At 40.7% G+C, this 15,365-nt stretch overlaps 2 protein-coding genes across 6 annotated transcripts in view; both read left to right on the top strand.

The window, feature by feature from the left end:
* The first annotated feature begins 500 nt into the window (after window positions 1-500).
* Window positions 501-9,866, top strand: LOC143445409 (uncharacterized). Of its 2 annotated transcripts, none has more exons than XM_076944491.1 (2): window positions 501-1,451; window positions 8,388-9,866. In XM_076944491.1, exon 2 carries the CDS (start codon window positions 8,428-8,430, stop codon window positions 8,944-8,946), a length of 519 nt encoding a protein of 172 aa, XP_076800606.1. In that variant the 5' UTR covers window positions 501-1,451; window positions 8,388-8,427; the 3' UTR covers window positions 8,947-9,866. The 2 variants fall into 2 exon arrangements, with proteins under 2 accessions (XP_076800606.1, XP_076800605.1); XM_076944490.1 differs by having other exon boundaries at window positions 8,377-9,866.
* Window positions 9,867-14,850: 4,984 nt separating this feature from the next.
* Window positions 14,851-15,365, top strand: part of LOC143446798 (E3 ubiquitin-protein ligase UBR4-like) — a 44,230-nt gene continuing 43,715 nt past the window's right edge. For all 4 annotated transcript variants that reach the window (XM_076946604.1, XM_076946606.1, XM_076946605.1 and 1 more), the window contains exons 1-2: window positions 14,851-15,076; window positions 15,222-15,319. In XM_076946604.1, coding sequence (XP_076802719.1) covers window positions 14,976-15,076; window positions 15,222-15,319 — 199 coding nt within the window. In that variant the 5' untranslated portion in view covers window positions 14,851-14,975. The remainder of the gene's footprint in view (window positions 15,077-15,221; window positions 15,320-15,365) is intronic.

The raw sequence follows: 15,365 nt of genomic DNA, 5'->3' as shown, positions 1-15,365 counted from the left end.
AGCTTTATAACATAAAAATGGATAGCAAATGGGTCTCATTAAAATTGATTTAATGCTTTTTATGAAATTGAAAATAATTATATGCATATACTCGTGGTACAGAGTATCCATCAAAAAAATACGCACAGACAAACTTGGTAAGGTAACCACTAATCTCGCCAAACACTGATCTCAGCATGATATTTCGATGCTAACCTTACTATCTCTCTTGTCTTTTTCGTTATTCTCTTCTCAACCAATAGATTATTTTCTGCAATTCTATCATTTATTGGATTTGTTTCATAAGCGTCCAAACAAATTAAATGAAACACAGTTTATTTTTTACGTTTAACGCTTTATAAGTGTGATACACTTGCTTAGTGGGCAGCATTGATTTATATTCTATTCATTAACAACTGAACTTTTGTTTCACAGTATGTAGGCCTATATCTAAGCAAACTATATTATGTGTTACCAGTACTATATCTTTATCAAATCAGTGTGGCGGCTTGGCTCGCTTTTGTAAAATCCTTACGTCTTTCGTAGAAATGTGTTTTCCAGAACAATTGGAGTTTTTAAACTTTCAGTCCCGCCACATCATTCTTATGAAAGAGTTTTCCAGCTAGTAAATGGAGTTTAAAACTTGCCTTTTCAGAACACTGCAAACTACCGTTGGTATATTTGAAAACTTGCTACGAATAACTTCGTGTGAAAGCTCCTTATTTAGTACGTTACCAGGTCGCTTCCAAGTAACTGTTTCCAACTTAACCAAATTTAATTTGCATTGCAAACACACCGATTTTCACGTTCACACGCTTTGAAATGTTCATGCCTTTTTTGTCATATATTTCCGCCACATCGCAGCACGTTTTATAAGCTTGAACTTTTGTGTGAGACTCCCTCAGAGCCTCAGAACCTCAGTCACAGACGCGAAGTTATAGACATATGTAATACCGTACTACTGTAGTTGTGGTGATTGAATCAGTAGACATCGTGTAAACAGTCACATGACTTGTGTTCTCGGTTATTTGTAATATTGAGAAAGTGTACAGCACCTACAATAAAAGCCTTTTCTGGCAAACGGTATTTGTTATAATATAATACGAACGTTCGGCTATCAGAAAGGTTAGAGAATTCTAACCGCACGCAACAATAGAGTCAGATACTAATGTAGTAGGTTAACTAAGTCAATAACGTAACGTAAGCTAAGACCGATAAACTCTGCATCTGTATCTGCATCTGTCGGCATCAACCTCTACATCCTAAAACGACCCCAACCTCTACATTTCTGATGACCCCGACGTTCTAGTGACCACCGACATTTCTGGTGACAACCCGACGTTCTACTGACAACCCGACGCTTCGACGTTCTAATAAACCACCGACGTTCTAGTGATCACTGACGATCTTGTGTCAAAAACGACGCGTTTCAATTCTCACACTCTCGCAATTCGCACAACCGTTCTTCACTGGTAAGTGGATTTTTCACTTTTTATACAACTACTTGCAACCATAGCTTGTAAATGCATGCTCATCGGCTTGTACCTTATTAAATTAGCTTAAGCTATTCTTATTGTGCTGCATTGTGCTGCAGTTTGAAATAAAAGTTTCTTGTTGTAAAGTATTTTTTGGTTCAATTGTGAACAATTTTTGCGGTGCGCCGCCTAAAACATTTTCTATCGGTTTTGATAAATGTCACAACCTGTGCCGACACAACGAAAAGTTACTTCGGTGCCTGGCAAAGCTAAGACAGAATACCACATGAGCACACGATCAACCGACCGTTCCAACGAGTCAATTAATAATACAACTATGTCGAACGAAAACGGGGAGGGATCTGCAAATACTCCCGATAATGGCATTGCTGGTCCGTCTGGTCTGGGTACTAGTAACCAATTACCAACAAACGCGCAACCACAGAACAATACTTTACGAAACGATTTGTTTTCACACGTTAAACTTCCTACCTTTTGGAAATTTAATCCCGAAGCGTGGATTTCTCACCTTGAACATAAATTTTCTCTTTATCAAATCACTTCTCAAACTAATCGTTACTTGTTGGCGGTAGAGGCAATTCCTGCGAAAGACCTCGCGCTCCTTCGGTTACCTTCGGCGTCAGCACAGAACTGCTACGACATATTGATCAATGAAATCTTGAGAAACTTTGATAAACGTGAGGACCATTTAGATTTTTTGTTGGCGGACCTGACGCTGCACGATCAGTCCCCGAAACATTTAATGCGCGAATTAATGAGCGCAGTAGGTCAAGAGAATCTTACTCCGCCAGTCGTCAAACTAATTCGTGCTAAATTCCTTAAAGCGTTACCACCAGACGTCGCAATTGCGTTAGCCAGCGTGGAACATCACGATCTCCAGAACCTTGCAAGCAGAGCCCACGAAATCTTGCTGCTTAAACAACCAAAAACTTCTTCGCACAACCTTTCCCTTGCCATCACTGATACGGATGACATTGACTACCCAATGCAACCGCAAATACAGCAAATTCAATTGTCTAAACCACCGCGCTATACACGATCTAACGCTAACAACGAATCTAAGAGTTCCGGGCAAAGAAATACGAATTTCACAAATCAAAATACGCCAAACCAACGCAATTCATTTAACTCAGCATGGCAACAACGATCACCACGCACAAACAATGGACAGTTTCACAAATCATACAGCAACAACGGGTTTAATCGAGATAATCGCCGACAAAATGGTTCTTCTTTTGCAAACCAACGCAAATATAATTTTTTACATTCATCCCCCACATTTCAGAAACCAGACTACCAACGTAGCAATTACCCTTGCGCGTCTGATGCTTCTAATGGCTTATGTTATTACCACGCCCGCTTCGGTAGGGATGCGCGCCGCTGTCACCCAAGTTGTAGCATGTGGGAGAACCAATCCCGCCCAACAAAAAACGCGTGGCGATCGACGCAACATTAACCCCGTCAGTCCCGTCGATCGCATCAACAATAAAAAGAGGCTGCCCCTTGTTAACTGTATATGATCACGCCAATAGTATTCACTTTTATGTAGATAGCGCGGCAGCAACTTCTCTTTTGTCCGCTAGTTTAGCTGACGTATCAAACCGCAAACCGCAAACACCGCTTTTCGCTGCTAACAGCACGCCAATTACTACGTATGGCACTACACAACTTAATGTTTCCCTTCATCCTCGTTTTTCTTATCCCTTTGAATTTGTGCTTGCGGACACACCTTTTTGCATATTGGGGCTGGATTTCCTCACTGAATACAACTTTGTTTTGGATCTTAAAGCCAAGCATCTGATAGATGTACCGAACCAACAGCAATATACGTTAGAGCCTGTTGAAAGTGATCCTGTTCGCATATCCATTCTCAGCCAGATAGATCCTGTTGCAGACCTTTTACATCAATTTCCAGACTTGCAAAAACCCATGTCAGCTGTTAAACCAGTGAAGCATTCCATCGTTCACCACATCCATACCACAGGTTCTCCTGTACGTGCACGTCCACGTCGATATAGCCCAGAAACAATGCAGATCTTGAAGAAAGAAATTGACAGCTTGCTGGAGCGAGAAATTATCCGCTACAGTGATTCTCCTTATGGAAGTCCGGCCTTGCTCGTTCCTAAAGGCTCTTCTGGCAATAAATATCGTCTTGTCGTTGATTATAAATTAGTCAACAAACAAACAATCGACAGCTGTTACCCTCTTCCGTTCTTACATAGTTTTTCCGAGGTTTTGTATGGTAAAACTGTCTTCTCTAAATGCGATCTCCAAAACGCCTTTCATCAAATAAAAGTGGCTCCAGAAGATGTCCATAAAACGGCGTTTGTTTGCCCCCTAGGACAATTTGAATACACAAGACTCCCATTCGGTTTATCGGGCGCCCCACGGACCTTTTCCAGACTAATAGGGGAAGTAGTACGTCCCCTTCAGCACCTTGGAATCTTTGCTTACCTCGATGATATCATCATTGGAAGTAGTAACCTATCAGAACATCTTGAACACCTTAAGTTGCTTTTTCAACGACTTGAGGAATTTGGCTTAACGCTCAATTTAGACAAAAGTGAATTCAACCGCGAGTCTCTTGACTACCTTGGCCATCACATAAATTCTGAGGGTATACGACCAACTCAAGAAAAAGTGCAGGCCATTCTTGATTACCCACAGCCACAAACCTGCAAACAGCTGAAACGTTACTTGGGAATTTATTGCTATTATTTTCGCTTTCTGAAGCATTGTTCCACAACCTTACAACCGCTTTACAAGCTAGTTCCGAACAGTCGCAGCAAACGCGCGGCCCCTTTAACATGGAATGTCGAAGCCGAATGCGCCTTCGCCAGCAGCAAACAAGCTATTGCAAATGCTAGCACTTTAGCGTTTCCGAAACTCCATGCTCCAACTTATCTAACAGTTGACGCTTCGTTGACCGGTATTGGAGCGACATTAGAGCAATTGCAAGGAAATCAACTTGTTCCTTTGGCCTTCTTTTCAAGACAGCTGAACGCTACTCAACGTAAATACAGTTGCTTTGACCGAGAGCTGTTGGCCGCTTACAAGTCAATACGTCATTTCCGCTACTTCTTGACAGGCCGACAATTCACTTTGCGTACAGACCATCTCCCTCTGGTTTCAAGTCTCAGTAAGCTCTCCGAACATTACTCTCCAAGACAGTTCCGGCAATTGTTGTTTGTTTCAGAATATACAACAACCATTGAGCACATCAAAGGCTCTGCCAATGTTGTGGCGGACCTCTTGTCAAGGTCTCAACCTTCGGCACCCAACATTAATACTCTTTCGGACGTTCCGCCTCCTTTAGAGTATGAGAAAATAGCACAAGCTCAAGCCAATGATCCTGCTATTCAAAGACTACGCACCGCAACAACATCACTCAAACTCCAGGACTGCAAGCTGCCCAATAAGGACCTTACCATCCTTTGTGACGTGTCCACTGACACAGAGAGTGTTCTAGTTCCTTCCTCCTTCCAACGTCAAGTATTCCTGCACTTACATAATTTATCGCATCCTGGAAAAAAAGCCACAATTAAGCTCATCAAGGAAAGATTTATATGGATAGGGATGTGTAAACAAATCGCTACCTGGGTTCAACAATGCCCAAACTGCCAGGAAGGAAAAATTTTCCGCCACACTAAAACCGCACCGGGGAAATTTAAAATTCCCTACGGACGATTTTCTGATGTTGCAATTGACTTGATTGGACCACTACCAACCTCCCATGGTTACAAATACATCCTTACATGTATTGACCGATATACGCGTTTCGTTCAAGCGATACCAATCCCTGATGCCACCACGGAAACCGTTGCTGCTTACTTTGTTAATCTCTGGTGTTCCTTGGTCGGTGTTCCAATCATCCTCACAAGTGATCGTGGACCATGTTTCATAAGTTCCGCTTGGGCAGAAATTATGCGCTCGCTTGGTATTCAACACAATCTGACTACAGCTTACCACCCCACTTCCAATGGAATTACAGAACGCGCAAATGCAGAGATCAAGCGCGCCATCAAGTGTTCAGACGAACCTGAACGTTGGTTTCACAAATTAGGTTTTATTGTCTTGGCCCTGCGTAATCGCTATCTCCAGGATTTGAAATGTACACCTGCTGAGTTAGCTTTTGGACACACCTTACGGCTCCCAGGTGGTTTCTTTTCTGATTCCAAGCTTACCTCTGCAGTTCCTACATCCAGCTACCTCGGTGCCTACCGAGACTTCATCAACGACCTTCAGTTTACTCCAACGACCGCTCATACAAAATTCATGCAGTCCTACGTGCATCCGGATTTGAAACATTGTGACCGCGTTTATGTTAGATGCGATCATGTCAAACGTGCGTTAGAACGCCCTTATGTTGGTCCTTTTCCAGTATTGGAAAGATACGAAAAATATTTTGTAATATCCCGTCATGGCAAACCGGATCGCGTCTCACTCGACCGTCTCAAACCTAGCTATACAATTGATATTGATGCTCCCTCACCATCATCCTCCTCGCATCAACAAAATTTTTCTTTGCAGACTCGACACCCTGCTCCTCAGTCAGTCTCCGCTACTTCAGCGAAACAGCAAACGACACCACCTACTGTCACTGCTCCTGCTTCTATAAAACCGCCTGAAGTTGTAAAGACTTCTCGGACTGGTCGCAAAATCATTCCACCGAAACGGTTCTCTGACTAAACAACACAACATGTTCGTTTGTCTGCTGCTTACATGTTTCTTTTTGTTCACATCCGCCGCTCAGACGAATCTTCATCCGGATACACAGAAATTTCTGTTATGTCAGCGTTCGCATTCTCTCGGGTTATATACCTTTGATGACGACATACATTGTCAAACGCAGACACCCTTCTCCATACACAACTGCTCTGCTACCGTGTTTGCTCCAGATCTGCATCTCCAGAAGATTCCTGCAACAGTTTGCACTTCACAGATTACTTCCTGGAGCACTACTTACTTCTTTTTTGGGAGTTATCAAAAATCGGCCAACACCTTTGACGCACACCCACCGTACAACCCAGAATGTTCGTCGTGGAATAAAACCAACGTTTCATCACATGGACCGCTGATCCTGTCTAATCCTGCGGCGTACTCAACACGCAATGCAGTCCATTATAAGTTTGTCTGGCCGACTTCAGCTTCTGGAACAGTAACAAACGACTTCTTGTTTCACACTACAATTTACTACGATTACGTCACGGACACAATGACGTCGTCTCTTGGATCTCTTGCATCGTGCTCAATCGGGCGTGGATACTGCTTAACGGGCAATCGTATGTTTATATGGCGAGTACCTTCGCATATCAACTGCCCACCAACCAAGCCTCTCGGGACTCACAAGATGCTCCTCCATTACAACTCTACGTCCTTATATAGAGTTTCCTTACCTGATCTCGGGATCTCGGTACATCACTGGAGGAAATGCTCCTCTCGTGCGAAAAACTGCTATGGCAAACATATTCACTGCGACAACAACAACTTTATCTTTCGCTACCAACAATGTACAGAGCTCGACAGACTCGCTCTTTTTCGTCCTAACCGGCTAAGGCGTGCCCCTTTTCGAACGCCATACTCTCAATTCGAGCGACTTTTTGCAACCTTCGACACACAACAGGACGACCTTATTTCAGAAGTTCTCACTACCTTCAACGAAGAGAACAAGTTCCTACATTGCCAACTCACGAAGCTAATTGGCACACTCTACAAAGCAATTGGGAAGATCTTCCCTACTGAGATACTCACTACTACTCTTGGACATCAAACCATGGGTTCCAGCCTTGGAGATTTTATGTCCAGAGCAGCATGTCACTCTATCAACGGTACCGTCTTACCGTCACTTGCGTACCGAAACGCATTCAGCCAACGTCCTCTCATCAAATATCGCGATCAAAACGGCCACAGTCAATACGGCCAACTCATTTCAGACAACATTGTCCTACCGGGAGTGCACCTGCTGGAATCGTATCGACCAGCAAGAAGTTTTGTCTTCCGAGTTCTGGGACACACTGTCCTGTATCACAACTATACTTTATCGCACGAACATGTGCAGGTGCATCAACTCAACTTACCTTTGTCGCCTATACACGTCAACTACAAGGCACCCGACTACGAGAAAATTCTCAACGAGCTACCTGACTCTGACTCGTTTACTGATCTACAATCGCTGCTCAGCTCTATGTCTGAAGCCAACCTTCTCAAGGAACAAATGCGACATGTCATGACAAGCCTTACTACTACTACTGATGAAACTATGATCAACGGATCCTACGTCGCAGACACATTCGCACACGCCGCGAAACAAACGTTACTCCTTGCTCTGTCGCAAATTACGAATCCATTTCTCTCAGCCCTTATATTCATCCTGCAACTCCTTGCCATGATGTGGGCCCTCTTCCATACCATCGGGTTTATCCGATCGTCTCCGCACCATTTGCAGTATGCCAGATCCCTTGTATCCCGTGTCCGCGCTTGGCGCCACCAACAGCAGGCGCCGGTTGCAAGACCTCAACTACCACAACCGCTGCCCTTGCCTCGGCGTTCTCGTGATGAACCGTCTCCGTCCGGATCTGCTGATGACGCACCGCCCGCTTCATCTTCTCGTGATAATTTCGCGAGCACCCACACACTTTAAGTTTCACTATGTGTATCACCTTGCTTCAATACCGATAATGTCCTTTGCATGTACAATTTTGCCGTTTTCCCTTGTCGCCGCTTTCGATTTTGTAACCGTTTTGCTTCGTTGCATGCTTAGTAGCTTATTCTTGTGCTAGTATCGTTTTCACTTTTCCCGCCTTATTGCATGCTAACTATTCCTGTGCATGAGTTTAGCTGTTTCAACCCACCTCAATAGGGGGAGGTGCAGTTGCAAAAAATTTACCCTCTACCCCTTTAGTTTCTCCACAGACTTTGCTGCCACTACCATTGCTGCCAAAACCACTTCAGTATGTCGACGGTATCTGATTCCTCCGCTGACGTTCAAATTGACGAAATCACTTCAGTTACTGAGATGATTCCCGACTCACCCGATTCACCGGTTCAACAATCATCTCCCGCGCCGTATGTGCCGATCGTCAGACCTGGGGAGCAAGGCGCTCCTGCCCCCATGCCCCAGAGCGCTGATCTAGCAGATATACAAGCTACGGTGTTACAACCAGTACATAGACTATTTCGGCCGTTTAAAACAACCGTTACAATGCCGACCCTTGCGGTTCCTGCGCCGCCAACCACTTCGGCTGAGGATCTACTACTTTGGTTCCAGCAGCTGGATGAACTGTTCCAGCTGGTTCCTGATTTTGAGTTTATGAGCAAAATCCTTACCATGGTAGCAGCCACACCTGCTTTCCACATGGCCCCCTTGATGAAGTATATATCCAACGGGGTTACGGACAAAACCCGGGAATACGAACAGTTCAAACAATTTTTGCATGCCCGGTTAATCTTGGAGATACCCTCCAACATGTAGCTATATTACCATCAGTTATTTTAAGCATATGTTACAGTTCATTCATTTGTATATAACTTCAGTTTTTTGTTTGTGCTTGCTCGCCATTGCCACCTTCAGTACGTTACATGTTAATTGTCATCTTATTCCTTCCGTAGCGGGGGAGGAATGTGGCGGCTTGGCTCGCTTTTGTAAAATCCTTACGTCTTTCGTAGAAATGTGTTTTCCAGAACAATTGGAGTTTTTAAACTTTCAGTCCCGCCACATCATTCTTATGAAAGAGTTTTCCAGCTAGTAAATGGAGTTTAAAACTTGCCTTTTCAGAACACTGCAAACTACCGTTGGTATATTTGAAAACTTGCTACGAATAACTTCGTGTGAAAGCTCCTTATTTAGTACGTTACCAGGTCGCTTCCAAGTAACTGTTTCCAACTTAACCAAATTTAATTTGCATTGCAAACACACCGATTTTCACGTTCACACGCTTTGAAATGTTCATGCCTTTTTTGTCATATATTTCCGCCACATCGCAGCACGTTTTATAAGCTTGAACTTTTGTGTGAGACTCCCTCAGAGCCTCAGAACCTCAGTCACAGACGCGAAGTTATAGACATATGTAATACCGTACTACTGTAGTTGTGGTGATTGAATCAGTAGACATCGTGTAAACAGTCACATGACTTGTGTTCTCGGTTATTTGTAATATTGAGAAAGTGTACAGCACCTACAATAAAAGCCTTTTCTGGCAAACGGTATTTGTTATAATATAATACGAACGTTCGGCTATCAGAAAGGTTAGAGAATTCTAACCGCACGCAACAATAGAGTCAGATACTAATGTAGTAGGTTAACTAAGTCAATAACGTAACGTAAGCTAAGACCGATAAACTCTGCATCTGTATCTGCATCTGTCGGCATCAACCTCTACATCCTAAAACGACCCCAACCTCTACATCAGTATATGAACAGCATCATGTCAGCTATTTCTAATCATAGCCAAGTTCTCCTTTGCCTATGTCATTCTTGCGGTTATGCACAGCTACTCAAATTGTTACGACATCTAGTTGTGCCTGTGCATTTGTTTACTGGAACCAAAAAAAAATGCCAGGCAAAGTTTACGTTAAATAAACAAATTTGGATCTCGCTAAAAGCCCGAAACGGAAACAATAGGCCTAGCCTATAGTTGGGAGACACTGTTTTCCATTTCAACCTTTTAGTGTGTCCTAAAAATGTAAGAGGTAAGCTAAGAAGCTGTAGGATATCATTACCTCCAAATCCAATAGTACACCAACGATAACCCTAAACTAGGCTATAGTAGGCCCATACTTTTTTTTGAATTAACAATTGGCCAACCAAGATTGGTTAATCAGGCTAATTGGTATGCCAAAAGCAGACAAGCTTATGCGAAAATTAGCATACAGTACATGGCTAACATATACGTGGAGAAGATTAATTTACGGAATGAGGAACACAACACTAATTTACGAAAAGTGGTGAATTACGGAAGAAATCAATACTGCACTAATTTATTGCAAGCGAAGGAATTATGGAATATTTTTTTAATTGTAGCAATTGAAATCGCAAATACGAGCTGTTTTATTATGCTTAAGCTATTAAATGTCCAAAGATGGATATTCGGGTTCGATTCGGTTACCAATTTAATTGTTATCGTTAATCTGACACAGTATCAAAATTTTGTATTAAAAGAAACTGGAAAACAAACAAAATAGTGTTTTCAAATTACAAGTAGCTCAATAAAGCCTTAAGTATACGCTACAGTAATTTATATTCAAAATCAAAGTCAGCTACCTATTTCTTCTTGATAACGAATATAGGCTTCAGGTACCATTGCTGCCTACTACATATTATTTGACTCTATTGTTGCGTGCGGTTAGAATACTCTAACCTTTTCCAAGACACACTGTTCTTTGAAAAAATTCACATCAACCGCTCATTTTGTTGAAAAACTAAGCTGCTATTGATTACGTCACCAACGGCAGTCTATCAGTCACTGAGCACTTTTGGTTACGACCCACCTCCCTTGTATCAATAACAGTTAAAACTAACTAACTAAATACATGTTAAAAGTTTGCCTATTTTAACTGACTCTATTTTAACCGGATAACAAATGCATAACGTTGTTAGTGCGTTTTACGTTTTTATGGCGTTTTAGCAAATTTTGAACTCTTTTGTTTTCAGAAACGGGTAGTTTAACAGAACAAAAGTGGTGATTGACTCCATGCTGAACTTAATTAAAAGCTTAGTTTACAGCTTTTCATTCTCTATTCTCTACAAGACGTTAAATGTTGAAAGTTTTGTTATGTCACAAACAATACACAGTAGAAAATTTTATAAATTTAACAGTTAACAGGCATTTAATAATTTAAAGTAAATGCATTGTAATATGAGGACTAAGTGGTTTTCTAAAGAAAGTTGTTTGAGATAGATTGCACACTTTTGAATTTACAAAATTAAAAAAAAAAAATAATACTAAATAAATATTGAGAAATTGTGAAATTTTGTACACATACCGTATGTGGTTTTTCATAACAAAACTACGTCACACTTGAACGTTTTTACAATCGACACATTATTTTTTACTAGAAATTAGGATAAAGGTTGCTTTGTGTTTATTGTTTATTATCCGGTTAACCGATTAGCTAAAACAGCAATATCGGGATATAATAGTACCATGAGTATTGTTGATATCCGAAAAACTCTACTCGCAATGTAATGTAAGAAGAATATAGTACTCTTCCTGTTTAAAAATTTGGCTTCCATCCGCAAGTAAGAATTAATCTATACCACACTGTTTGTGTTAGTTATATTTTTGTAAACTTTAATCAGTATAAAAAATTGTAAAGTAGAAATTACGTACGAATACCCTGAAAAATACAAGTTTTATAACACATAGGTTATGCAAAAACACGAATATGTACAGATGTAACAGGAAAAAATTTTCGGTGTACCGACACTTAATCACGCGACACTTAATCACGCGACGCTTAATCACCGACACATAATCACTAGGACATTTAATCACGCGACACATAATCACTAGGACATTTAATCACGCGACACATAATCACTAGGACATTTAATCACGCGACTTGGATACTTATTCACGCGACATTTAATCACGCGACACATAATCACTTGGATGTCGGAAAAGCGTGAGGAAAATTCAGTAATTCAAGCTCATGTGCATCTCTCTGTGGGAATGACGATGTGGATTGCTTTTAAGGTTGGCCTAAAGCCAAAGGCTATTAGTCTTTCTTTTAGAACTCCCCGACAATTGTCTTTGACTCCGTTGCGCCGGCTTTCTCTATAATGTTTCTTTAAATCAACACCAGCTTCATAAAGTCTAATTCTTATATTGTCCGAAGTAAGTTGTATCACATTAGAAACATTTTTATCATCTTTTCACATTTAAACAAAACTATAACTCCAATTCAGTAATGAACAGTCCAGAAGGTAAAACTGATATTATGTGTAGAGACAAGAAGGGGAGATTTTAACCAAACCTTAGTTTTTATAGAAACACATTAGCCAATCAGGAAATAACATGTCATTTTGCATTGCTACGTATAACCTATGTAATATGTAACATTATTCTATTGTCACCGAAGCTCTTGATCAAAGTACCATCAAAACGGTTCTGACGTGAAGAAAAAACTTTTTACCTATTACCTTTCTTAAAACAAAATTTTGCAAAAGCGAAGTACACCACATATACGCATAGATGGGTATCGCGACAATTCTAATGATAATTTAAATTAAACCGTCAAATTCAGAAAACATTGGTTTAAAGTTGACTTCCACCAGCTAGAAACTCTTTGATATTTAGCCAGAAATATCACCAACACGATGACAGTCATCGTGTTGACACAGTTGACCGTTATCTGTCAAGCGAGATTTTAGTTATCTTCGTGCAGTTGCTTACATTTCCCATGCATGACATTGTTACCTAGTGTGTACGGTAGACGATACTGTAAATGTGTGATTAAATGTCGCGTGATTAAATGTCCTAGTGATTAGGTGTCGCGTGATTAAATGTCTTAGTGATTATGTGTCGCGTGATTAACAGTCGCGTGATTAAATGTCCTAGTGATTATGTGTCGGTGATTAAGCGTCGCGTGATTAAGTGTCGCGTGATTAAGTGTCACCAAACCAAATTTTCTTAATTCAAGTCAGATTTTATGCCACAGTGACGGTGAACCCCGACACCAACAAAACATTTAGGTAAGGTTTACTATGTTTTTACTCTTTTCACAGAGGCACACGAGCAAATCTTAATTAAAAATGAACCCCTCGTAAAATTCACACAACGCTTAACGGCGGGGTGCAAGCAAGTGCACAAATAAAACTTAGATGGCAAAATAATTAATAGAGAAAACATGAGAAGTAAAATGCTTAGGGTGGTGAAATATAAACGGTAACAACGTTATATATCAAACAGTGTTGGTGGTAAATAAAACGTATCTTACAATACTTTGCAAAATTTTCTCACACAGACAAAACTGGAAACTAGCTATCATATGTCTACTGGGGAAGATCCTGGAAAAAAATCCAACGACCAAAGAAGAACTGCTTCATGGGCATGGTCGGAAAGTTTTCAAATTACACAACAAACTTTACTGCAAATTGTAGTCTTAAGTTAGCATCATTGGTAATAGCATCATAGATTGTTTGGCAAAATCGATTAAAGTTTTTGTTGGAATCACTGCATTTCTATCGTGTCGCGCTAGGATCGTCATTTTAGAGTACACGTTAATTAGCTCAAAATTACTACTATTTCCGGCCAACCGGGACAAGTAAATTAGATACCATCGTAAAGGTGATTATATTCCTGTTAATATAAGCAAATAAAAAAGTGGAAACACCGAGTAAGATTTCTCAGCAGAATCGATTGAAATTTTTGCTTGATTCATTGCATTTGCATTTCCAGTCGCGCTGGTGGTAGGTGGTGTGCTGTTTGAGTACCTGTTGGGTTAATCTAAAATTTGTTTTAATTGCAACCTTAATCATTTTTTGTTTTGTTTGCTGATTTTATACCTAATGTTTTGCATTACTTCGCTGTAGTTCATGATTGATCATTTGGTATGGATGTTTAAATTGCTATGCTTTTTTTATACGTTTTTGCCCATAACTTGACAACAACTAGGCCTAATCAGATTTTTTGTCAGATTTTCACCATTCATCTTAGAAAATTGAATAGAACCATTTAAGTAAATAAGGAAGTAGGATGACTCCAACCAATGTTCATATAATGGAATGACCCAAAAAAGTTTGGCGTGCATGTTAAGAAGTCTCGTGCGAACATGCCGTTAACACATACCACACTTCTCCCTATAACACATCGGCTAGGTGGATAATCGGGATTTGAGTAACGAAGAATCATCCCTCTAATTTAAGTCTTGCAAAGGCATTCCTCAGTCTGAAGATAAAGAATAGGCCTAGCCTACATGATACCATACCATTGTGCTTGCTGCACTCCAATGTTAACTGGCCGTCCAAGTCCTGAATTCTGAACGAAGAAAGTGCCACCTTTGGTGGGCCAGATCTCCAACCACCAGTTAGCTCATTGCTGTAGGCAGTCGAAAGGCTAAATCAGGGTTTCTCAACCGGGGGCCATGAACAGATGCTTCACTAGTGAGCTATAGTGTAGTAGTAGGGGTAGATGAGGCAGAACAAGACACACGTTTTTGTGGTTGTTGTGCAAATTTAGCGGGCGAAGGTTACTGCACACGCATTAGTGAAGTAAAACGAGTTTTGCAATCAACAATCTACATCTTTTATTGATGAGCAGGGGGCCACGTGTTTTGAAGGTCACTGTAAGGGGACCACAAACCATGAAAGATTGAACACCACTGGGTTAAATGATGTATGTAACCTAATAATGTGTGAATGTTAAACATGAATCAGGTTGTTCGAAGTTAAGCATCTAAATTCTACCTGTAACTTAATGCTGATTTCCTGTATAAGAGGCCATAAGCCTATCATTTTCCCACATTCTGACATTGTTTTCTTTGACCTATTATGGTCAAATTATGATTGATTGGGATTTAGCAGTGCAGCCACTACTAAGTGGTGGCTCTGGACAGTTTTCTACGAAAGATGCATGTGAAGTTGTTAAAGCTATCATTCACAGGTAGGTGTGGATTTTTGCCTAGTTTTCTGTGCATCATAAATCTGCAACAAAATGTAATGTAATGTAAATTAAGTTAAGCGTGGGCAATTATATATTTTCAACTTTCAAATAACTCTCAGAATATGTAATTGTTTTTTTTTTTCAGCAAACAAAAAATATTTGACCATGGTGCAATGCACGAATGTTTCTACTCGTCTTTTCTTGCATTAGCTGGAAATACATTGTCACAGCATTTTGATGCTAGTAAGTTGTTATGTACCGGTATGTTATATAATGAAATTATTATCCA

This window comes from Clavelina lepadiformis, chromosome 2 (assembly GCF_947623445.1).
Source record: "Clavelina lepadiformis chromosome 2, kaClaLepa1.1, whole genome shotgun sequence".
NCBI classification, from domain to species: Eukaryota; Metazoa; Chordata; class Ascidiacea; order Aplousobranchia; family Clavelinidae; genus Clavelina; species Clavelina lepadiformis.
This window is presented reverse-complemented; position numbering and strand designations above follow the sequence as displayed.